The following is a 25,321-nucleotide window of genomic DNA, read 5'->3' on the forward strand; positions in this document are numbered from 1 at the left end:
GTCATGGCGGCACGTGGAGTTTCAATCACTCGCAGAAAAGCAGTAATCTACTGTCACTCAAAAACACAATGTCCAATCTCTCCCAAAGGTCGCAGGCGTGATGAGACTTGAGCTCGGAAATGTTTGTTATGCCATTTGTCAGTAATGGTTAGAGCGCCACCTAGTGGGACGACTATAATCATGATTGAATAAGATGAAATGTTAGCTGGGGTTTAAATGCAAGAATTCCATCAATGTGACATCAGTTCGGACGTGCTGGTTTTAGGTGCTGGGCGTGGCTCGACGCGCGGGGGGTGCAAGGGCCCTCATAACGCTGCTTGCAGCTTTAATTAGGGCCCGAGCACCGAGAGTGCGAAGGCCCTATTGTATCTGCTCTGTTTATTATTATTATTATTAGGGCCCGAGCACCGAGAGTGCGAAGGCCCTATTGTATCTGCTCCGTTTCTTATTATTAGGGCCCGAGCACCGAGAGTGCGAAGGCCCTATTGTATCTGCTCCGTTTCTTCTTCTTATTATTATTATTATTATTAGGGCCCGAGCACTTCGAGTGCGAAGGCCCTATTGTATCTGCTCCGTTTATTATTAGGGCCCGAGCACCGAGAGTGCGAAGGCCCTATTGTATCTGCTCCGTTTCTTCTTCTTATTATTATTATTAGGGCCCGAGCACTTCGAGTGCGAAGGCCCTATTGTATCTGCTCTGTTTATTAGGGCCAGAGCACTTCGAGTGCGAAGGCCCTATTGTATCTGCTCTGTTTATTATTATTATTATTATTATTATTATTATTATTATTATTATTATTTTTCATTGAAATGAATTGCCTTTTTGAGGGCTTTAACATGCTCAAAAACTCATGAAATTTTGCACACATGCCAGGTCTGGTGAAAAATTTTGTATTTTAATGGTTTTATATATGAGCACTGGGAAATGGCTCTGTAGCGCCACCTATGCGTTGTTAAATGCAGCCCTACGAACACATCTTTTGAGCTACATGTATGAAATTTAGCACACATGTGTATCATGCCAAGATGAACAAAAAAGTCAATGGGACCATTGACGCAGACCCAACAGGAAGTCCGCCATTTCGAAGTGAAAGTGACATTTTGGCTCCAATTTTGCCATTTCCATGCCTCGAACTTTTCGAACTCCTCCTTGGGATTTTGTCATAGAAACTTCATATTTGGACAGTGCCAACTACACACCTGGGCCATGTTAAATTGCGGAGCTTTTGAGTTTTCGTGATACGGTGAGGCCGTGGCGCCACGGCGAATTTCGATGACTCGCCACGAAAATCTTATTGCCTCTCATTCTCTCATACATGGTCCGACGTGGACCAAAGAGCACACATATGATAAGGCTCCACCCCTGAACATATTTCAACTGCCATATTTGACACCAGGGACAGCGCCACCTAGTGGCAACAGGAAATGTCATGTTTTACACTTTGGGGTACAGTATTGTGATGGGTGACATCTGCAGCCTGAAATTTTTCCAGGAAAGCCTTAAGGAGTTGGTCTTGGCTTACAGTGAAAACTGTGAGTTTTCGCGAAAGGGTGTGACCCCAGCAGCGTGGCGAACATTGATGTCTCGCCATGAAGAAACAAATTAGTGTAACTCAATGAAATCCAGTCTGATCAGAACCAGACCTTACAGGCATGATGTCAGACCCGCCCTGAACAGATTGATGTGCCCATTGTCAGGAATACGAGGAGCGCCACCTAGTGGCAGCAGGAAATGTCATGTCTTTCATTTTGTTGTACTGATTTTCACAGGTTCATCGTGGCCACCTGAAAAGCGGTGAATAGCACCATCAGTCCCTCATGATGCTTCAGTGAGAAAATTGTGACTTTAAACTGAACGGCGCACCCTGGTGGTAACGCTGTTCACCATGACCATTGAAGTGGCTTTTGAGGGGCTTGGAAAGTTTAAAATGTCTTGAAATTTGGCGCATACCTCCAATGTGATGAGCGCTTTCTTGTTATTTTACCATTTTCATTGAATAGCGCAAAATGGCTCCACAGCGCCCCCTACAAAATTTCAAATCAACAGCCCCTGCTCTGTGTTTTATGTATGAGTTTCAAACCTGGTAAGCTTATGGAGGATATCAAGATGTACAAAAAAGTCTCTTGGAGCAATATCCCAAATCCAACAGGAAGTCAGACATTTTGAAATTAATGTGTAATTTTGGCGACAATTTCCCTTCTTTTCAGGCCTCATACTTTGACGAACTCCTCCAAGGGATTTCATCAGATTGAGGCGATCTCCAGTGCGTGGAATCTAAAGACCTTTGTGATGTTAAATTGTGAAGCTTTTTACGTCCAGGGAAACGGGATGGTCATGGCAGCACGTGGAGTTCCAATCACTCGCCAAAAAGCAGTAATCTGTCCAATCTCTCCCAAATGTCGCAGGCGTGATGAGACTTGAGCTCGGAAAACTCGGTTATGCTATTTGTCAGTAATGGTTAGAACGCCACCTAGTGGGACAACTATAATCATGATTGAATGAGATGAAATGTTAGCTGGTGGTTAAATGCATGAATTCCACCAATGTGACATCAGATCGGACGCACTGGTTTTAGGTGTTGGGCTTGGCTCGACGTGCCGGGGTGCGAGGGCCCTCATATCGCTGCTTGCAGCTTTAATTATTATTATTATTATTATTATTATTATTATTATTATTATTATTATTATTATTATTTTTCATTGAAATGAATTGCCTTTTTGAGGGCTTTAACATGCTCAAAAACTCATGAAATTTTGCACACATGCCAGGTCTGGTGAAAAATTTTGTATTTTAATGGTTTTACATATGAGCATTGGGAAATGGCTCTAGAGCGCCACCTATGCCTTGTTAAATGCAGCCCTACGAACACATCATTTGAGCTACATGTATGAAATTTGGCACACATGTGTATCATGCCAAGGCGAACAAAAAAGTCTATGGGCCCATTGATGCAAACCCAACAGGAAGTCCGCAATTTGGAAGTGAAGGTGACATTTTGGCTCTAATTTTGCCATTTCCATGCCTCGAACTTTTTCGAACTCCTCCTTGGGATTTCATTGTTTAAGCTTCATATTTGGTCAGTGCCAACTACACGCCTGGGCCATGTTAAATTGCGGAGCTTTTGAGTTTTCGGGATACGGTGAGGCCGTGGCGCCATGGCGAATTTCGATGACTCGCCATGAAAATCTTATTGCCTCTCATTCTGTCATAAATTGTCCCATCTGGACCAAAGAGCACACATATGATAACGCTCCACCCCTGAACATATTTCAACTGCCATATTTGACACCAGGGACAGCGCCACCTAGTGGGAACAGGAAATGTCATGTTTTACACTTTGGGGTACAGTATTATGATGGGTCACATCTGCAGCCTGAAATTTCTCCAGGAAAGCCTTAAGGAGTTGGTCTTGGGTTACAGAGAAAACTGTGAGTTTTCACAAAAGGGTGTGACCCCTGCAGCATGGCGAACTTTGATGTCTCGCCATTAAGAAACAGATTAGTATAACTCAATGAAATCTAGTCTGATCAGAACCAGTCTTTACAGGCATGATGTCAGACCCGCCCTGAACAGATTGATGTGCCCATTGTCAGGAATACGTAGAGCGCCACCTACTGGCAACAGGAAATGTCATGTCTTTCATTTTGTTGTACTGATTTTCACAGGTTCATCGTGGCCACTTCAAAAGCGGTGAATATCACCATCAGTCCCTCGTGATGCTTCAGTGCGAAAATTGTGACTTTAAACTGAACGGCGCACCCTTGTGGCAACGCTGTTCACCATGAAAAATTGAGTGACTTTTGAGGGGCTTGGAAAGTTTAAAGTGTCTTGAAATTTGGCGCACACCTCCAATGTGATGAGCGCTTTCTTGTTACTTTACCATTTTCATTGAATAGCGCAAAATGGCTCTGCAGCGCCCCCTACAAAATTTCAAAACAACAGCCCCTGCTCTGTGTTTTATCTAAAAGTCTGAAACCTGGTAAGCTTATAGGAGATTTCAAGATGTACAAAAAAGTCTCTTGGAGCAATATCCCAAATCCAACAGGAAGTCAGCCATTTTGAAAGTTAATGTGTAATTTTGGCGCCATTTCCCCCTCTTTTCAGGCCCCGTTCTTTGACGAACTCATCCAACGGAGTTCATCAGATTAACACGATCTCCACTGCGTGGAATCTAAAGTCCTTTGTGATGTTAAATTGCGAAGCTTTTTAAGGTCAGGGAAACGGGGTGGTCATGGTGGCACGTGGCGTTTCAATCGCTCGCCAAAAAGCAGTAATCTGCTGTCACTCAAAAACACAATGTCCAATCTCTCCCAAAGGTCGCAAGCGTGATGAGACTCGACCTCGGAAATGTTTGTTATGCCATTTTTCAATAAAGGTTAGAGCGCCACCTAGTGGGACGACTATAATATTGGTTGAATGAGATGAAATTTTAGCTGGTGGTTAAATGCATGAATTCCATCAATGTGACATCAGATCGGACATGCTGCTTATAGGTGTTTGGCTTGGCTCGACGTGCTGGGGTGCGAGGGCCCTCATAACGCTGCTTGCAGCTTTAATTATTAGGGCCCGAGCACTTCGAGTGCGAAGGCCCTATTGTATCTGCTCTGTTTATTATTATTATTATTATTATTATTATTATTATTATTATTATTCAGGCAAAAGAAGGGCCTTTTTGAGGGCTTTAACATGCTCGAAAACTCATGAAATTTTGCACACATGCCAGGTCTGGTGAAAAATTTTTTATTTTAATGGTTTTACACATGAGCACTTGGAAATGGCTCTAGAGCGCCACCTATGCGCTGTTAAATGCATCCCTACGAACACATCCTTGGAGCTACATGTATGAAATTTGGCACACATGTGTATTATGCCAAGACGAACAAAAAAGTCTGTGGGCCCATTGACGCAAACCCAACAGGAAGTCTGCCATTTTCAAGTGAAGGTGACATTTTGGCTCTAATTTTGCCATTTCCATGCCTCGAACTTTTTCGAACTCCTCCTTGGGATTTCGTCGTATAAGCTTCATATTTGGTCAGTGTCAACTACACACCTGGGCCATGTTAAATTGCAGAGCTTTTGAGTTTTCGGGATACGGTGAGGCCGTGGCGCCACGGCGAATTTTGATGACTCGCCATGAAAATCTTATTGCCTCTCGTTCTGTCATACATTGTCCGACCTTGACCAAAGTGGACACATATGATAAGGCTCCACCCCTGAACATATTTCAACTGCCATATTTGACATCAGGTACAGCGCCACCTAGTGGGAACAGGAAATGTCATGTTTTACACTTTAGGGTACAGTATTGTAATGGGTGACATCTGCAGCCTCAAATTTCTCCAGGAAAGCCTTAAGGAGTTGGTCTTGGGTTACAGAGAAAACTGTGAGTTTTCGCTGAAGGGTGTGACCCCAGCAGCATGGCGAACATTGAGGTCTCGCCATGAAGAAACAAATTAGTGTAACTCAATGAAATCCAATCTGATCAGTACCAGATTTTACAGGGATGATGTCAGACCCGCCCTGAACAGATTGATATGCCCATTGTCAGGAATACGTAGAGAGCCACCTAGTGGCAACAGGAAATGTCATGTCTTTCATTTTGTTGTACTGATTTTCACAGGTTCATCGTGGCCACCTCAAAAGCGGTGAGTATCACCATCAGTCCTTCATGATGCTTCTGTGCGAAAATTGTGACTTTAAACTGAACGGCGCACCCTGGTGGCAACGCTGTTCACCATGAAAGACGAAGTGGCTTTTGAGGGGCTTGGAAATTTTAAAAGTCTTGGAATTTGGCCCAAACCTCCAATGTGATGAGGGCTTTGTTGTTATGTGATCATTTTCCTTGAATAGTGCAAAATGGCTCCACAGCGCCCCCTACAAAATTTCAAAACATCAGCCCCTGCTCTGTGTTTTATTTATAAGTCTGAAACCTGGTAACCTTATGGAGGATATCAAGATGTACAAAAAAGTCTCTTAGAGCAATATCCCAAATCCAACAGGAAGTCAGCCATTTTAAAATTAATGTGTAATTTTAGCCACTTTTTCGCCTCTTTTCAGGCCTCATACTTTGACGAACTCCTCCAAGGGATTTGATCAGATTAACCCGATCTCCTGTGTGTGGAAATCTAAAGACCTTTGTGATGTTAAATTGCGAAGCTTTTACGTTCAGGGAAACGGGGTGGCCATGGCGGCACGTGGAGTTTCAATCCTCGCCAAAAGCAGTAATCTGCTGTCACTCAAAAACACAATGTCCAATCTCTCCCAAAGTTCGCAGGCGTGATGAGACTCAAGGTCGGAAATGTTTGTTATCCCATTTGTCAGTAATGGTTAGAGCGCCACCTAGTGGGACGACTATAATAATGATTGAATGAGATGAATCGTTAGCTGGTTGTTCTAGGCATGAATTCCATCAATGTGACATCAGATCGGACGTGCTGGTTGTAGGTGTTGGGCGTGGCCCGACGTGCGGGTGCGAGGGGCCCTCATAACGCTGCTTGCAGCTTTAATTAGGGCCCGAGCACTGAGAGTGCGAAGGCCCTATTGTATCTGCTCCGTTTCTTCTTCTTCTTCTTCTTCTTCTTATTAGGGCCCGAGCACTGACTGTGCGAAGGCCCTATTGTATCTGCTCTGTTTCTTATTATTATTATTATTATTATTATTATTATTATTATTATTATTATTTCAGGCAAAAGAAGGGCCTTTTGAGGGCTTTAACATGCTCGAAAACTCTTGAATTTTGCACACATGCCAGGTCTGGTGAAAAATTTTGTATTTTAATGGTTTTACATATGAGCACTGGGAAATGGCTCTGTAGCGCCACCTATGCCTTGTTAAATGCAGCCCTACGAACACATCGTTTTAGCTACATGTATGAAATTTGGCACAGATGTGTATCATGCCAAGACGAACAAAAAGTCAGTGGGACCATTGACGCAAACCCAACAGGAAGTCCGCCATTTGGAAGTGAAGGTGACATTTTGGCTCTAATTTTGCCATTTCCACGCCTCGAACTTTTGCGAACTCCTCATTGGAATTTCATCGGACAAGCTTCATATTTGGTCAGTGTCAACTACACCCTGGGCCATGTTAAATTGCGGAGCTTTTGAGTTTTCGGGATACGGTGAGGCCGTGGCGCCACGGCGAATTTCGATGACTCGCCATGAAAATCTTATTGCCTCTCGTTCTGTCATACATTGTCCGACCTTGACCAAAGTGGACACATATGATAAGGCTCCACCCCTGAACATATTTCAACTGCCATATTTGACATCAGGGACAGCGCCACCTAGTGGGAACAGGAAATGTCATGTTTTACACTTTGGGGTACAGTATTGTAATGGGTGACATCTGCAGCCTCAAATTTCTCCAGGAAAGCCTTAAGGAGTTGGTCTTGGGTTACAGAGAAAACTGTGAGTTTTCGCTGAAGGGTGTGACCCAGCAGCATGGCGAACATTGAGGTCTCGCCATGAAGAAACAAATTAGTGTAACTCAATGAAATCCAATGTGATCAGTATCAGATTTTACAGGGATGATGTCAGACCCGCCCTGAACAGATTGATATGCCCATTGTCAGGAATACGTAGAGCGCCACCTAGTGGCACCAGGAAATGTCATGTCTTTCATTTTGTTGTACTGATTTTCACAGGTTCATCGTGGCCACCTCAAAAGCGGTGAATATCACCATCAGTCCCTCTTGATGCTTCAGTGAGAAAATTGTGACTATAAACTGAACGGCGCACCCTGGTGGCAACGCAGTTCACCATGAAAGATGAAGTGGCTTTTGAGGGGCTTGAAAAGTTTAAAAAGTCTTGAAATTTGGCGCACACCCCTAATGTGATGAGGGATTTCTTTTTATATGTTCATTTTCCTTGAATAGCGCAAAATGGCTCCACAGCGCCCCCTACAAAATTTCAAAACAACAGCCCCTGCTCTGTGTTTTATGTATGAGTTTGAAACCTGGCAAGCTTATTGGAGATATCAAGATGTACAAAAAGTCTCTTGGAGCAATATCCCAAATCCAACAGGAAGTCAGCCATTTTAAAATTAAGGTGTAAATTTGGCGACATTTTCCCCTCTTTTCAGGCCTCATACTTTGACGAACTCCTCCAAGGGATTTCATTAGATTTACGCGATCTCCTGTGTGTGGAATCTAAAGACCTTTGTGATGTTAAATTGCGAAGCTTTTTACGTTCAGGGAAGCGGGTGGTCATGGCGGCACGTGGAGTTTCAATCACTCGCCAAAAGCAGTAACCTGCTGTCACTCAAAAACACAATGTCCAATCTCTCCCAAAGGTCGCAGGCGTGATGAGACTCGAGCTCGGAAATGTTTGTTATGCCATTTGTCAGTAATGGTTAGAGCGCCACCTAGTGGGACGACTATAATAATGGTTGAATGAGATGAAATTTTAGCTGGTGGTTAAATGCATGAATTCCATCAACGTGACATCAGATGGGAAGCGCTGGTTTTAGGTGTTGGGCTTGGCTCGACCCGCCGGGGTGCGAGGGCCCTCATATCGCTGCTTGCAGCTTTAATTATTAGGGCCCGAGCACAAAAGTCTTGAAGGCCCTATTGTATCTGCTCTGTTTCTTATTATTATTATTATTATTATTATTATTATTAGGGCCGAGCACAAAAGTGCGAAGGCCCTATTGTATCTGCTCTGTTTCTTATTATTATTATTATTATTATTATTATTATTATTATTATTATTATTATTATTATTATTATTATTATTTCGCAAATGAATCGGCCTTTTGAGGGCCTAAACATGCTCGAAAACTCATGAAATTTTGCAGACTCGTCAGGTCTGGTGAAAATTTACGTATTTTAATGTCCGTGAGACATGTCCAGGGAAAATTGGCTCAGTAGCGCCACCTAGAAAAATGAGAAACGCGAGCCCCGAGATGGGTATGACCTACATGTATAAAACTCGAACACATATCTAACGTTCGGAGACGCACATAAAAAGTCTATTATGGCCATGTCCTAAACCCAACAGGAAGTCCGCCATTTGGAAGTGAAGGTGACATTTTGGCTCTAATTTTGCCATTTCCATGCCTCGAACTTTTGCGAACTCCTCATTGGAATTTCATCGTACAAGCTTCATATTTGGTCAGTGTCAACTACACACCTGGGCCATGTTAAATTGCGGAGGTTTTGAGTTTTCGGGTTACTGTGAGGCCGTGGCGCCACGGCGAATTTCGATGACTCGCCATGAAAATCTTATTGCCTCTCGTTCTGTCATACATTGTCCGACCTTGACCAAAGTGGACACATATGATAAGGCTCCACCCCTGAACATATTTCAACTGCCATATTTGACATCAGGGACAGCGCCACCTAGTGGGAACAGGAAATGTCATGTTTTACACTTTGGGGTACAGTATTGTAATGGGTGACATCTGCAGCCTCAAATTTCTCCAGGAAAGCCTTAAGGAGTTGGTCTTGGGTTACAGAGAAAACTGTGACTTTTCGTCAGAGGGTGTGACCCCTGCAGCATGGCGGTTTGATGTCTCGCCATGAAGAAACAAATTAGTGTAACTCAATGAAATCCAGTCTGATCAGTACCAGACTTTACAGGGATGATGTCAGACCCGCCCTGAACAGATTGATGTGCCCATTGTCAGGAATACGTAGAGCGCCACCTAGTGGCAACAGGAAATGTCATGTCTTAAATTTTGTTGTACTGATTTTCACAGGTGCGTCGTGGCCACCTCAAAAGCGGTGAATATCACCATCAGTCCCTCGTGATGCTTCAGTGAGAAAATTGTGACTTTAAACTCAACGGCGCACCCTGGTGGCAACGCTGTTCACCATGACCATTGAAGTGGCTTTTGAGGGGTTTGGAAAGTTTGAAAAGTCTTGAAATTTGGCCCACACCTCCAATGTGAGGAGCGCTATCGAGTTATGTCATCATTTTTGTCGAACAGCGCAAAATGGCTCCACAGCGCCCCCTACAAAATTTCAAAACATCAGCCCCTGCTCTGTGTTTTATGTATGAGTCTGAAACCTGGTAGCTTATAGGAGATGTCAAGATGTACAAAAAGTCTCTTGGAGCAATATCCCCAATCCTACAGGAAGTCAGCCATTTTAAAATGAATGTGTAATTTTGGCGACATTTTCCCTCTTTTCAGGCCTCATACTTTGACGAACTCCTCCAAGGGATTTTATCATATTGCCGCGATCTCCTGTGTGTGGAATCTAAAGACCTTTGTGATGTTAAATTGCGAAGCTTTTTACGGTCAGGGCAACGGGGTGGTCATGGCGGCACGTGGAGTTTCAATCACTCGCCAAAAAGCAGTAATCTGCTATCACTCAAAAACACAATGTCCAATCTCTCCCAAAGGTCGCAGGCGTGATAAGACTCGAGCTCGGAAATGTTTGTTATGCCATTTGTCATTAATGGTTAGAGCGCCACCTAGTGGGACAACTATAATCATGATTGAATGAGATTAAATTTGAGCTGGTGGTTAAATGCATGAATTCCATCAATGTGACATCAGATCGGACGTGCTGGTTGTAGGTGTTGGGCGTGGCTCGACGTGCCGGGGGTGCGAGGGCCCTCATATCGCTGCTTGCAGCTTTAATTATTATTATTATTATTATTTCGGCAAATGAATCGGCCTTTTGAGGGCCTAAACATGCTCGAAAACTCATGAAATTTTGCAGACGCGTCAGGTCTGGTGAAAATTTACGTATTTTAATGTCCGTAGACATGTCCAGGGAAAATTGGCTCAGTAGCGCCACCTAGAAAAATGAGAAACGCGAGCCCCGAGATGGGTATGACCTACATGTATAAAACTCGAACACATATCTAACTTTCGGAGACGCACATAAAAGTCTATTATGGCCATGTCCTAAACCCAACAGGAAGTCCGCCATTTGGAAGTGAAGGTGACATTTTGGCTCTAATTTTGCCATTTCCATGCCTCGAACTTTTGCGAACTCCTCATTGGAATTTCATCGTACAAGCTTCATATTTGGTCAGTGTCAACTACACACCTGGGCCATGTTAAATTGCGGAGCTTTTGAGTTTTCGGGTTACTGTGAGGCCGTGGCGCCACGGCGAATTTCGATGACTCGCCATGAAAATCTTATTGCCTCTCGTTCTGTCATACATTGTCCGACCTTGACCAAAGTGGACACATATGATAAGGCTCCACCCCTGAACATATTTCAACTGCCATATTTGACATCAGGTACAGCGCCACCTAGTGGGAACAGGAAATGTCATGTTTTACACTTTGGGGTACAGTATTGTAATGGGTGACATCTGCAGCCTCAAATTTCTCCAGGAAAGCCTTAAGGAGTTGGTCTTGGGTTACAGAGAAAACTGTGAGTTTTCGCTGAAGGGTGTGACCCCAGCAGCATGGCGAACATTGAGGTCTCGCCATGAAGAAACAAATTAGTGTAACTCAATGAAATCCAATGTGATCAGTACCAGATTTTACAGGGATGATGTCAGACCCGCCCTGAACAGATTGATATGCCCATTGTCAGGAATACGTAGAGCGCCACCTAGTGGCACCAGGAAATGTCATGTCTTTCATTTTGTTGTACTGATTTTCACAGGTTCATCGTGGCCACCTCAAAAGCGGTGAATATCACCATCAGTCCCTCTTGATGCTTCAGTGAGAAAATTGTGACTATAAACTGAACGGCGCACCCTGGTGGCAGCGCAGTTCACCATGAAAGATGAAGTGGCTTTTGAGGGGCTTGAAAAGTTTAAAAGTCTTGAAATTTGGCGCACACCTCTAATGTGATGAGGGATTTCTTTTATATGTTCATTTTCCTTGAACAGCGCAAAATGGCTCCACAGCGCCCCTACAAAATTTCAAAACAACAGCCCCTGCTCTGTGTTTTATGTATGAGTTTGAAACCTGGCAAGCTTATTGGAGATATCAAGATGTACAAAAAGTCTCTTGGAGCAATATCCCAAATCCAACAGGAAGTCAGCCATTTTAAAATCAATGTGTAAATTTGGCGACATTTTCCCTCTTTTCAGGCCTCATACTTTGACGAACTCCTCCAAGGGATTTCATTAGATTTACGCGATCTCCTGTGTGTGGAATCTAAAGACCTTTGTGATGTTAAATTGCGAAGCTTTTACGTTCAGGGAAACGGGTGGTCATGGCGGCACGTGGAGTTTCAATCCTCGCCAAAAGCAGTAACCTGCTGTCGCTCAAAAACACAATGTCCAATCTCTCCCAAAGGTCGCAGGCGTGATGAGACTCGAGCTCGGAAATGTTTGTTATGCCATTTGTCAGTAATGGTTAGAGCGCCACCTAGTGGGACGACTATAATAATGGTTGAATGAGATGAAATTTTAGCTGGTGGTTAAATGCATGAATTCCATCAATGTGACATCAGATCGGAAGCGCTGGTTTTAGGTGTTGGGCTTGGCTCGACGCTACCGGGGTGCGAGGGCCTCATATCGCTGCTTGCAGCTTTAATTATTATTATTATTATTATTATTATTATTATTATTATTATTATTTCGGCAAATGAATCGGCCTTTTGAGGGCCTAAACATGCTCGAAAACTCATGAAATTTTGCAGACGCGTCAGGTCTGGTGAAAATTTACGTATTTTAATGTCCGTGAGACATGTCCAGGGAAAATTGGCTCAGTAGCGCCACCTAGAAAAATGAGAAACGCGAGCCCCGAGATGGGTATGACCTACATGTATAAAACTCGAACACATATCTAGCGTTCGGAGACGCACATAAAAGTCTATTATGGCCATGTCCTAAACCCAACAGGAAGTCCGCCATTTGGAAGTGAAGTTGACATTTTGGCTCTAATTTTGCCATTTCCATGCCTCGAACTTTTGCGAACTCCTCATTGGAATTTCATCGTCCAAGCTTCATATTTGGTCAGTGTCAACTACACACCTGGGCCATGTTAAATTGCGGAGGTTTTGAGTTTTCGGGTTACTGTGAGGCCGTGGCGCCACGGCGAATTTCGATGACTCGCCATGAAAATCTTATTGCCTCTCGTTCTGTCATACATTGTCCGACCTTGACCAAAGTGGACACATATGATAAGGCTCCACCCCTGAACATATTTCAACTGCCATATTTGACACCAGGGACAGCGCCACCTAGTGGGAACAGGAAATGTCATGTTTTACACTTTGGGGTACAGTATTGTAATGGGTGACATCTGCAGCCTCAAATTTCTCCAGGAAAGCCTTAAGGAGTTGGTCTTGGGTTACAGAGAAAACTGTGAGTTTTCGCTGAAGGGTGTGACCCCAGCAGCATGGCGAACATTGAGGTCTCGCCATGAAGAAACAAATTAGTGTAACTCAATGAAATCCAATCTGATCAGTACCAGATTTTACAGGGATGATGTCAGACCCGCCCTGAACAGATTGATATGCCCATTGTCAGGAATACGTAGAGCGCCACCTAGTGGCACCAGGAAATGTCATGTCTTTCATTTTGTTGTACTGATTTTCACAGGTTCATCGTGGCCACCTCAAAAGCGGTGAATATCACCATCAGTCCCTCTTGATGCTTCAGTGAGAAAATTGTGACTATAAACTGAACGGCGCACCCTGGTGGCAGCGCAGTTCACCATGAAAGATGAAGTGGCTTTTGAGGGACTTGAAAAGTTTAAAAGTCTTGAAATTTGGCGCACACCTCTAATGTGATGAGGGATTTCTTTTATATGTTCATTTTCCTTGAACAGCGCAAAATGGCTCCACAGCGCCCCCTACAAAATTTCAAAACAACAGCCCCTGCTCTGTGTTTTATGTATGAGTTTGAAACCTGGCAAGCTTATTGGAGATATCAAGATGTACAAAAAAGTCTCTTGGAGCAATATCCCAAATCCAACAGGAAGTCAGCCATTTTAAAATTAAGGTGTAAATTTGGCGACATTTTCCCCTCTTTTCAGGCCTCATACTTTGACGAACTCCTCCAAGGGATTTCATTAGATTTACGCGATCTCCTGTGTGTGGAATCTAAAGACCTTTGTGATGTTAAATTGCGAAGCTTTTTACGTTCAGGGAAACGGGGTGGTCATGGCGGCACGTGGAGTTTCACTCACTCGCCAAAAAGCAGTAACCTGCTGTCGCTCAAAACACAATGTCCAATCTCTCCCAAAGTTCGCAGGCGTGATGAGACTCGAGCTCGGAAATGTTTGTTATGCCATTTGTCAGCAATGGTTAGAGCGCCACCTAGTGGGACGACTATAATAATGGTTGAATGAGATGAAATTTTAGCTGGTGGTTAAATGCATGAATTCCATCAATGTGACATCAGATCGGAAGCGCTGGTTTTAGGTGTTGGGCTTGGCTCGACGCTACCGGGGTGCGAGGGCCCTCATATCGCTGCTTGCAGCTTTAATTATTATTATTATTATTATTCAGGCAAAAGAAGGGCCTTTTTGAGGGCTTTAACATGCTCGAAAACTCTTGGAATTTTGCACACATGCCAGGTCTGGTGAAAAATTTTGTATTTTAATGGTTTTACATATGAGCACTGGGAAATGGCTCTGTAGCGCCACCTATGCCTTGTTAAATGCAGCCCTACGAACACATCGTTTTAGCTACATGTATGAAATTTGGCACACATGTGTATCATGCCAAGATGAACAAAAAAGTCATTGGGACCATTGATGCAAACCCAACAGGAAGTCCGCCATTTGGAAGTGAAGGTGACATTTTGTCTCTAATTTTGCCATTTCCATGCCTCGAACTTTTGCGAACTCCTCATTGGAATTTCATCGTACAAGCTTCATATGTGGTCAGTGTCAACTACACACCTGGGCCATGTTAAATTGCGGAGCTTTTGAGTTTTCGGGATACGGTGAGGCCGTGGCGCCACGGCGAATTTCGATGACTCGCCATGAAAATCTTAATGCCTCTCGTTCTGTCATACATTGTCCGACCTTGACCAAAGTGGACACATATGATAAGGCTCCACCCCTGAACATATTTCAACTGCCATATTTGACATCAGGTACAGCGCCACCTAGTGGGAACAGGAAATGTCATGTTTTTTACTTTGGGGTACAGTATTGTAATGGGTGACATCTGCAGCCTCAAATTTCTCCAGGAAAGCCTTAAGGAGTTGGTCTTGGGTTACAGAGAAAACTGTGAGTTTTCGCTGAAGGGTGTGACCCCAGCAGCATGGCGAACATTGAGGTCTCGCCATGAAGAAACAAATTAGTGTAACTCAATGAAATCCAATGTGATCAGTACCAGATTTTACCGGGATGATGTCAGACGCACCCTGAACAGATTGATATGCCCATTGTCAGGAATACGTAGAGAGCCACCTAGTGGCAACAGGAAATGTCATGTCTTTCATTTTGTTGTACTGATTTTCACAGGTTCATCGTGGCCACCTCAAAACGGTGAGTATCACCATCAGTCCTTCATGATGCTTCAGTGCGAAAATTGTGACTTTAAACTGAACGGCGCACCCTGGTGGCAACGCGGTTCACCATGAAAGACGAAGTGGCTTTTGAGGGGCTTGGAAATTTTAAAAAGTCTTGGAATTTGGCCCAAACCTCCAATGTGATGAGGGCTTTGTTGTTATGTGATCATTTTCCTTGAATAGTGCAAAATGGCTCCACAGCGCCCCCTACAAAATTTTAAAACATCAGCCCCTGCTCTGTGTTTTATTTATAAGTCTGAAACCTGGTAAGCTTATGGAGGATATCAAGATGTACAAAAAGTCTCTTGGAGCAATATCCCAAATCCAACAGGAAGTCAGCCATTTTAAAATTAAGGTGTAATTTTAGCCACTTTTTCGCCTCTTTTCAGGCCTCATACTTTGACGAACTCCTCCAAGGGATTTGATCAGATTAACCCGATCTCCTGTGTGTGGAATCTAAAGACCTTTGTGATGTTAAATTGCGAAGCTTTTACGTTCAGGGAAGCGGGGTGGCCATGGCGGCACGTGGAGTTTCAATCCTCGCCAAAAGCAGTAATCTGCTGTCACTCAAAAACACAATGTCCAATCTCTCCCAAAGTTCGCAGGCGTGATGAGACTCAAGGTCGGAAATGTTTGTTATCCCATTTGTCAGTAATGGTTAGAGCGCCACCTAGTGGGACGACTATAATAATGATTGAATGAGATGAATCGTTAGCTGGTGGTTCTAGGCATGAATTCCATCAATGTGACATCAGATCGGATGTGCTGGTTGTAGGTGTTGGGCGTGGCTCGACGTGCCAGGGTGCGAGGGCCCTCATAACGCTGCTTGCAGCTTTAATTAGGGCCCGAGCACTGAGAGTGCGAAGGCCCTATTGTATCTGCTCCGTTTCTTATTATTATTATTATTATTATTATTATTATTATTCAGGCAAAAGAAGGGCCTTTTTGAGGGCTTTAACATGCTCGAAAACTCTTGGAATTTTGCACACATGCCAGGTCTGGTGAAAAATTTTGTATTTTAATGGTTTTACATATGAGCACTGGGAAATGGCTCTGTAGCGCCACCTATGCCTTGTTAAATGCAGCCCTACGAACACATCGTTTTAGCTACATGTATGAAATTTGGCACACATGTGTATCATGCCAAGACGAACAAAAAGTCAGTGGGACCATTGACGCAAACCCAACAGGAAGTCCGCCATTTGGAAGTGAAGGTGACATTTTGGCTCTAATTTTGCCATTTCCATGCCTCGAACTTTTGCGAACTCCTCATTGGAATTTCATTGTACAAGCTTCATATTTGGTCAGTGTCAACTACACACCTGGGCCATGTTAAATTGCGGAGCTTTTGAGTTTTGGGATACGGTGAGGCCGTGGCGCCACGGCGAATTTCGATGACTCGCCATGAAAATCTTATTGCCTCTCGTTCTGTCATACATTGTCCGACCTTGACCAAAGTGGACACATATGATAAGGCTCCACCCTGAACATATTTCAACTGCCATATTTGACATCAGGTACAGCGCCACCTAGTGGGAACAGGAAATATCATGTTTTACACTTTGGGGTACAGTATTGTTATGGTTGACATCTGCAGCCTCAAATTTCTCCAGGAAAGCCTTAAGCAGTTGATCTTGGGTTACAGTGAAAACTGTGAGTTTTCGCGAAAGGGTGTGACCCCAGCAGCATGGCGATTATTGATGTCTCGCCATTAAGAAACAAATTAGTATAACTCAATGAAATCTAGTCTGATCAGTACCAGACTTTACAGGGATGATGTCAGACCCGCCCTGAACAGAATGATGTGCCCATTGTAAGGAATAGGTAGAGCGCCACCTAGTGGCACCAGGAAATGCCATGGCTTTCATTTTCTTCTACTGATTTTCACAGGTTCATCGTGGCCACCTCAAAAGTGGTGAATATCACCATCAGTCCCTCGTGATGCTTCAGTGAGAAAATTGTGACTTTAAACTGAACGGCGCACCCTGGTGGCAACGCGGTTCACCATGAAAGACGAAGTGGCTTTTGAGGGGCTTGGAAATTTTAAAAAGTCTTGGAATTTGGCCCAAACCTCCAATGTGATGAGGGCTTTGTTGTTATGTGATCATTTTCCTTGAATAGTGCAAAATGGCTCCACAGCGCCCCCTACAAAATTTCAAAACATCAGCCCCTGCTCTGTGTTTTATTTATAAGTCTGAAACCTGGTAAGCTTATGGAGGATATCAAGATGTACAAAAAAGTCTCTTAGAGCAATATCCCAAATCCAACAGGAAGTCAGCCATTTTAAAATTAAAGTGTAATTTTAGCCACTTTTTCGCCTCTTTTCAGGCCTCATACTTTGACGAACTCCTCCAAGGGATTTCATCAGATTAACCCGATCTCCTGTGTGTGGAATCTAAAGACCTTTGTGATGTTAAATTGCGAAGCTTTTTACGTTCAGGGAAACGAGGTGGCCATGGCGGCACGTGGAGTTTCAATCACTCGCCAAAAAGCAGTAACCTGCTGTCGCTCAAAAACACAATGTCCAATCTCTCCCAAAGGTCGCAGGCGTGATTAGACTCAAGGTCGGAAATGTTTGTTATCCCATTTGTCAGTAATGGTTAGAGCGCCACCTAGTGGGACGACTATAATAATGATTGAATGAGATGAATCGTTAGCTGGTGGTTCTAGGCATGATTTCCATCAATGTGACATCAGATCGGACGTGCTGGTTTGTAGGTGTTGGGCATGGCCCGACGTGCCGGGGTGCGAGGGCCCTCATAACGCTGCTTGCAGCTTTAATTATTATTATTGTTGTTATTATTATTATTTTTCATTGAAATGAATTGCCTTTTTGAGGGCTTTAAGATGCTCGAAAACTCATGAAATTTTGCACACATGCCAGGTCTGGTGAAAAATTTTGTATTTTAATGGTTTTACATATGAGCATTGGGAAATGGCTCTGTAGCGCCACCTATACCTTGTTAAATGCAGCCCTACGAACACATCATTTGAGCTACATGTATGAAATCTGGCACACATGTGTATCATGCTAAGACGAACAAAAAAGTTAATGGGACCATTGACGCCAACCCAACAGGAAGTCCGCCATTTTGGATTGAATGTCATATTTTGGCTCTAATTTTGCCATTTCCATGCCTCGAACTTTTTCGATCTCCTCCTTGGGATTTGGTCGTATAAGCTTCATCTTTGGTCAGTTTCAACTACACACCTGGGCCATGTTAAATTGCGGAGCTTTTGAGTTTTCGCGATACTGTGAGGCCGTGGCGCCACGGCGAATTTCGATGACTCGCCATGAAAATCTTATTGCCTCTCAATCTGTCATACATCGTCCGACCTAGACCAAAGAGCACACATATGATAAGGCTCCAACCCTGAACATATTTCAACTGCCATATTTGACACCAGGGACAGCGCCACCTAGTGGGAACAGGAAATGTCATGTTTTACACTTTGGAGTACAGTATAGTGATGGGTGACATTTGCACCCTCAAATTTCTCCAGGAAAGCCTTAAGGAGTTGGTCTGGGGTTACAGTGAAAACTGTGAGTTTTCGCGGAAGGGTGTGACCCCAGCAGCATGGCGAACATTGAGGTCTCGCCATTAAGAAACAAATTAGTGTAACTCAATGAAATCCAATCTGATCAGTACCAGATTTTACAGGCATGATGTCAGACCCGCCCTGAACAAATTGATGTTCCCATTGTCAAGAATACGTAGAGCGCCACCTAGTGGCAACAGGAAATGTCATGTCTTTTATTTTGTTGTACTGATTTTCACAGGTTCATCGTGGCCACTTCAAAAGCGGTGAGTATCACCATCAGTCCCTCGTGATGCTTCAGTGAGAAAATTGTGAGTTAAAACTTAACGGCGCACCCTGGTGGCAACGCAGTTCACCATGACAATTGAAGTGGATTTTGAGGGGCTTGGAAAGTTTAAAAAGTCTTCAAATTTGGCGCACCCCTCCAATGTGATGAGCGCTATCGTGTTATGTGATGATTTCCATCGAAGATCGCAAAATGGCTCCACAGCGCCCCCTACAAAATTTCAAAACAACAGCCCCTGCTCTGTGTTTTATCTATAAGTCTGAAACCTGGTGAGCTTATAGGAGATATCAAGATGTACAAAAAAGTCTCCTGGAGCAATATCCCAAATCCAACAGGAAGTCAGCCATTTCAAAATTAGTGTAATTTTGGCGACATTTTTCCCCTCTTTTCAGGCCTCATACTTTGACGAACTCCTCCAAGGGATTTCATCATATTGAACGAATCTCCAGTGCGTGGAATCCAAAGACCTTTGTGATGTTAAATTGCGAAGCTTTTTATGTTCAGGGAAACGGGGTGGTCATGGCGGCACGTGGAGTTTCAATCACTCGCAAATAACTTTAATCTGCTGTCACTCAAAAACACAATGTCCAATCTCTCCCAAACGTAGCAGTCGTGATGAGACTCAAGCCCGGAAATGTTTGTTATGCCATTTGTCAGTAATAGTTAGAGCGCCACCTAGTGGGACGACTATAATCATGATTGAATAAGATGAAATGTTAGCTGGGGGTTAAATGCAAGAATTCCATCAATGTGACATCAGTTCGGACGTGCTGGTTTTAGGTGTTGGGCGTGGCTCGACGCGAAATATAAAAATAATAATATATAAAAATAAATAATGAAGGTGGGCATAGTATTTATCCAAAAATGAAACACCTGTCTTGTGAGCTTGAACTCACAAGACAGCTAGTTTTGGATTCTACCACCTGGAAATTTCTGAGAGTGTGCACAACCAACTTGTAGGAAAATGTGAATTTATTCTTAACAAGTTGCGTACTAATGGATAAAGGACTGCTTTTTGATACCTGTAAGACCTGCAAATATTCTACAACTGCTGATAACAGATATCAGTGTGTGATTGGCGTTACAGGGCATGGTGATGGTCAGTCCCAAGATGAACCCAACCATCTGCTGTCAGTTTGAAGCTGCCATTGTCCTGCTCTTCCATGCCAAGACTTTCCGTCGGGGGTCACAGGTCACCATACACGTTGGTAATGTCAGGCAGACTGCCACTGTGGAGTGCCTTCATGGAAAGGTTGGTGAAATTACATAATACATGATTATTTTTCAAGCTTCTATGTAACCACATCATGTAACCTTAGATTTCTGCTGCAGGATGAGCTGCGTACTGGCGAGAGAGCTGTTGTTCGTTTCCACTTTATCAAACACCCTGAGTACTTGCGCCTGGGTGCTAAGCTTCTCTTCAGGGAGGGTGTCACCAAAGGCATCGGCCATGTCACCTGCCTGCTGCCCCCTTCCCAGAATCACAACCAGAACCAGAACCACGACCAGAACCTGCAGGATTATTAGGAATGGTAAATGGTAAATGGACTGATTCTTATATAGTGCTTTTCTACTCTCCCGGAGTACTCAAAGCGCTCTATACAACAGGAATTGCTCCTTCATCAAACAGACCGATATTGAGGCGGTGAGAATGATGACTGCTTGGGGAACATAGGTCTCTGATCAAATTTAGCCATGCACATCATGTTGGAGTCCCACCTGTCTTGGATCTATGTTTCTGTCCTCATCCGTTCCTGCGGCGATGTCAGAAAGGCTGTTTTCCAACAAACATTCATATCTTGAGCTAAAGCTGGATGACCATAGTGGACTTAAGCCTGAAGATTCATTTGAAGTTTTGCCACAGATTGATTAAAAGGTTCCTTTTTATCATTGCAGCTGTCATTGGAAGATAGCAGGATTATTTTAAAAGCAAGAATAGTGCTTACTCATCTTTGATGTGGAGTAAAGGTGTAATTCTGTTTCTCTTGATGCGCAGGACGGATTGACCTCGCTCTTCGTACTGTCTCAGAGACATTGCACGCTTAGACTCATCAGGAAATTTGGTGAGGGAAGATTATATTTAGCACATACCTTATTTTCATTAGTCTTAGGTGGCTTCCTTTCTAGGGATTCTGCTTATGACATCAAACATTTTAGACCCTTGCCGTGGTTTTTTCATGGTTTAGCTATTGACTGGGGTATTTTTCACAAAGCATTGGAGGAGTCACGTGACATTATCTGACAACATCGGTGGGCAAACTAGTAATTTGTGATTTCAAATTATTACCAGAAGTGTGTAACTTTATTAGCAGCATCCTCCTGAAATGTGCCAACAACATTGAGAGTAACATCTTCCTCTCTGCCCCTTAATGCTCGCTGGTCACTATGGTAATGTGTAAATATTTCTTTCAAAATAAGACACACAACTACAACAAGGGAAAAGACCCAGTTAACCGAGTAAATGATAGAAAACCCTGAAAACCATAAATTTCACACCCGAGCCTCAACTCTAGCGGCCCGGTACCAAACGACTCAGAACCGCTGTTTTCCAACAAACATTCATATCTTGATTTAAAGCTGGATGGCCATAGTGGACTTACGTAGTTAATTAATTTGATGTTTTGCCACAGATTGGGGGTTGGGGACCGCTGGACTAATTAGTGCAATGATTGATCTATATGTATTGAATGATTGACTAAGATGTTTGGGTGATTCAAAAAAAATTTTGGTCTCTTAATTTAAGATCACATTTTACTAGTTTGTGTTCACAACTGCAAAAACATATTTGTCACCTACTCGGTGCCACATACACCACAGTGGTTTTTAGATTTCATTTTGGGGGGGTGGGTTGTAAAATACTAATAATTAGACATATTTCTGCAGGACGACCAGGTGATTGGCATTACAGTTATTTTTTGAGGATGATTTCTGAATGTTGGATGAAATATATATTTCGTCCGGAGTTAAGCTGTTAGCTAAATGCATCACTGTGTTCCAAGAGTGTGACAGGTTCCTTTTCCCTCCAAAAGATGATTTGTTTTTGTAGAAGAAACTTTGATTTTCTACTGTTTGCAGCTTGTTGGCATTAAATTCTTAACCATCAAATCCTGTACATTCAGTATCTGCATTTACGAATGACAGAAATATTTGCTATTAGGTTTCCAGTTTGTTGCAACTCTCCATTCATATTTGTTGGCTGTATTAGAAGTTTGTAGATTTTATGTGCCAGGCAGCTTTTGCAGCTAAACCTAACCTAACCTGCATGCCCTTTGAGTAATTAAAAACAAAAACAAATGCACATTTCAAGTATAACACACATGTGGTGGAGTGTTTATGCAGGTAAACTTCATTTTTCTGGGGTTCTGTGCAGTTGTAAAGCTAAATATTGAATGTACTTTCCTTGATCCTGTGTAGCATTTCAGTCTGTTTACTGTTTAATAGAGTGATGGTTGATTTCTCACTTTGTATTTTGATTCTGCATGTTGGAGACTACCAGTTCTGCAGTACAGTGTAACATGGAGGTGGTGCTGAAAGGTGTGAGATGCTAAAGCTAAACATTTAAATGTTAAGGGGTGAATTTATTAGTTTTTCCTGACTGTCCCTTTTAGTGAGAAATAAAAAAGTAACAGTAAGAAATGCAAATTCTGCTTTCATCAATTTGCAACTTTAACACAGAGGAAGTTTGTTTTAGACATCTTATTATGAAAAATGGTTTTGTTCTCCATCTTCTCAGCTTTTCTGAGTTTAGTACCGGTACTGGAAGCATGAGGAAATGGCTGTCACTCTCAAGTGTTTTTAAAAAATCTTCCATAACATTTCCATATCATGGTAGCCTTTTGCATTTGTTTCTCCCATCAGGACTTAGTTAAAATCCATATACAGCACAGATGTTTCTGTAGACTGTCCTAGCAACTTTGTTGTGCCTCTAACTGCATGCAGTCCCAGCTTGCATCTTACATCCTGTTACTACAGTGTTCAGCATAAATGAGTACACCCCACTACATTTGTCAGAAAACCTTTAGTTTCCTTTCAGAATCAACATTTTCTATGAGATACTCTACTACAAAATACTCCCATAACTGTGGGCCATTGATTGCAAACAAGATTTGGTAATTTGCACACACAAAAAAGTGATTTTTGTAACAAATTCATTCAAGCCCATGTCGCAAAAATGAGTACACCCCAATTTTATTCTTAGGAGAAAAGCCACACTTAAGACTACAAAATTCGAATTAACAGGCATTCAACCACAGGTGAGTCTAATGATTCATTTAAGAGGTGTCCAGCAGACAGGGGACAGTAGTAATATACCTATACTTTTTTGCCCCCCGCATCCCCTCACCCCTCCCTATCCCCAGCGCTGTTCATGTGAGGGCATGTGCTGGAGGACGGACTTTGCACGCGTGCTTGTGAGTTCAGGGGTCATATGTGTTTAATAGCGTTTTATTTAATGAAACCATTATGTGTTTTAATTGAGCTGTTTTAAAGGATTGTATAGGTCTCAGAGTTCTGTTATTTAGACATAGATGATTTAATTTAACTACTTTAGGGGTATTTTGCTTTTCTTTAGTGCTCTGAAACACACAGAGGCTAATAGTTTTAAACAGAAAGTTTTTCCACCTTCTAAAAAACACATATTCACACATAGCCACACTATCACTGTAACAACCCCCAATGTTCCTTTAATGCAGGTAGTCCTATAATTATCTACTAGTCACAAACACACATAGATGATTTAACTGTTTTAGGAGCATTTTACTTTTCTTTAGCGCTCTGAAAGACACAGAGGCTAATAGTTTTTAAACAGAATACCACAAACAGCAGGTATTCCTTTAGAAATAAACAGGGATACTTCTAAAACTACATATTCTTAACTCTGCAACAGTTAGAGGGGGGCTTACAGTTAGACCCCTACAGTCAGCATAAGAGGTCATCCTTATCAAGAGCATCTCAACTGTACTTCCATAGTTTTCATTACAAACAGGGTCCTCTATCTTATCATGTCAGAGGGCAACTGAAACCAGGTCCAACAGAGCCACCAAAGGTTTTTCACCTTTTATCTTTCCATTACACTTTCTACTGACCAACCGATCCTCCAAACAGGTTTCACCTTTTGCTTACACCCCACACCTTTATCTCTGCATCTCAGAGGACAACTGAAACCAAGGCCAACCCCCTGGGGTGGTAATGACACCTCCTAGTGGGCTGGTCCAATACATATAAAACGGACTCTTTCACCATTTGGAACATCAACAGTGCAACCTAAAGAACACCTCTAACTAAGGAGTGCAGGATGACATCTGTATCAACCATGACGAGCAGCCAGGACATCGCCCAAGCCACAGCCACTCTAGGTACGTCTACAGGCGTATGCCGGGGCCCTCATCGCAAAAAGCAACGCTGTGAAAACGTCGTAGATGGGACTGAATTTAAGTTAGAATATCGAGGCAGTAATGGGTATGTGTATACCATTAAATATACCAATGGAGCAGTTAGACTTTGTGTAGATTGTGGTGAAGGAGTCTTTTGGGGGGAGTCACAACGCATGTCTACTAGAAACTGGAAACTCTTTCGCACTGTTGTTTGTGCGGACTTGGACAATGTGGGCTTCCCAGAGATGGTGTATGTTTCCCAGTGGAACAGTCCAACAGGCCCAGAGCTTTACAGGGTCGAGGCTGATCGTTTTAACCGTAGCCCCGATGACTTTATTTTTCTCAGTGTATGTGATGACAGGGAAAGTTTTATAGCTGCCAGAGGGGTTGAAAACTGGAGGTTAAATCCTTACCCTCTGAGCATAGAAGAGCGCACTACATGGTTTAAGGATATGTTTTTTGTACAGTGGTGCGACTGGAGAGCTATGCTGCGTATGTTTAGCCAGGTTGACGACACCATCAAGAGAGAGAGTCTCAACACTGCGTACGAGGGTATTAGAAAACGCCTTGTTTTTGATGATTTTGCGACTTGCCCGAAGACTGGCTTGCCTTCTACCCTGTGCAAACCTAAAATCATAAGGCCGTCCGACAACTAAATAAACCAAATGGTAGGTTAAGAGTGTGTGTGTGTGTGTGTGTGTGTGTGTGTCTATGTATCTATGCAACAAAATATAAC

General features: G+C 43.0%; 1 protein-coding gene across 1 annotated transcript in view; it reads left to right on the top strand.

Annotated features, from left to right (window-relative positions):
• Positions 1 to 22,826, top strand: part of LOC116311603 (GTP-binding protein 2-like) — a 64,706-nt gene extending 41,880 nt beyond the window's left edge. The window contains exons 4-5 of the mRNA XM_039613136.1: positions 20,301 to 20,465; positions 20,546 to 22,826. Of these exons, the coding sequence (XP_039469070.1) occupies positions 20,301 to 20,465; positions 20,546 to 20,740 (360 nt within the window). The 3' untranslated portion in view covers positions 20,741 to 22,826. The remainder of the gene's footprint in view (positions 1 to 20,300; positions 20,466 to 20,545) is intronic.
• The last annotated feature ends 2,495 nt before the right edge of the window (positions 22,827 to 25,321 follow it).

Source organism: Oreochromis aureus, linkage group 6 (genome assembly GCF_013358895.1).
Source record: "Oreochromis aureus strain Israel breed Guangdong linkage group 6, ZZ_aureus, whole genome shotgun sequence".
NCBI classification, from domain to species: Eukaryota; Metazoa; Chordata; class Actinopteri; order Cichliformes; family Cichlidae; genus Oreochromis; species Oreochromis aureus.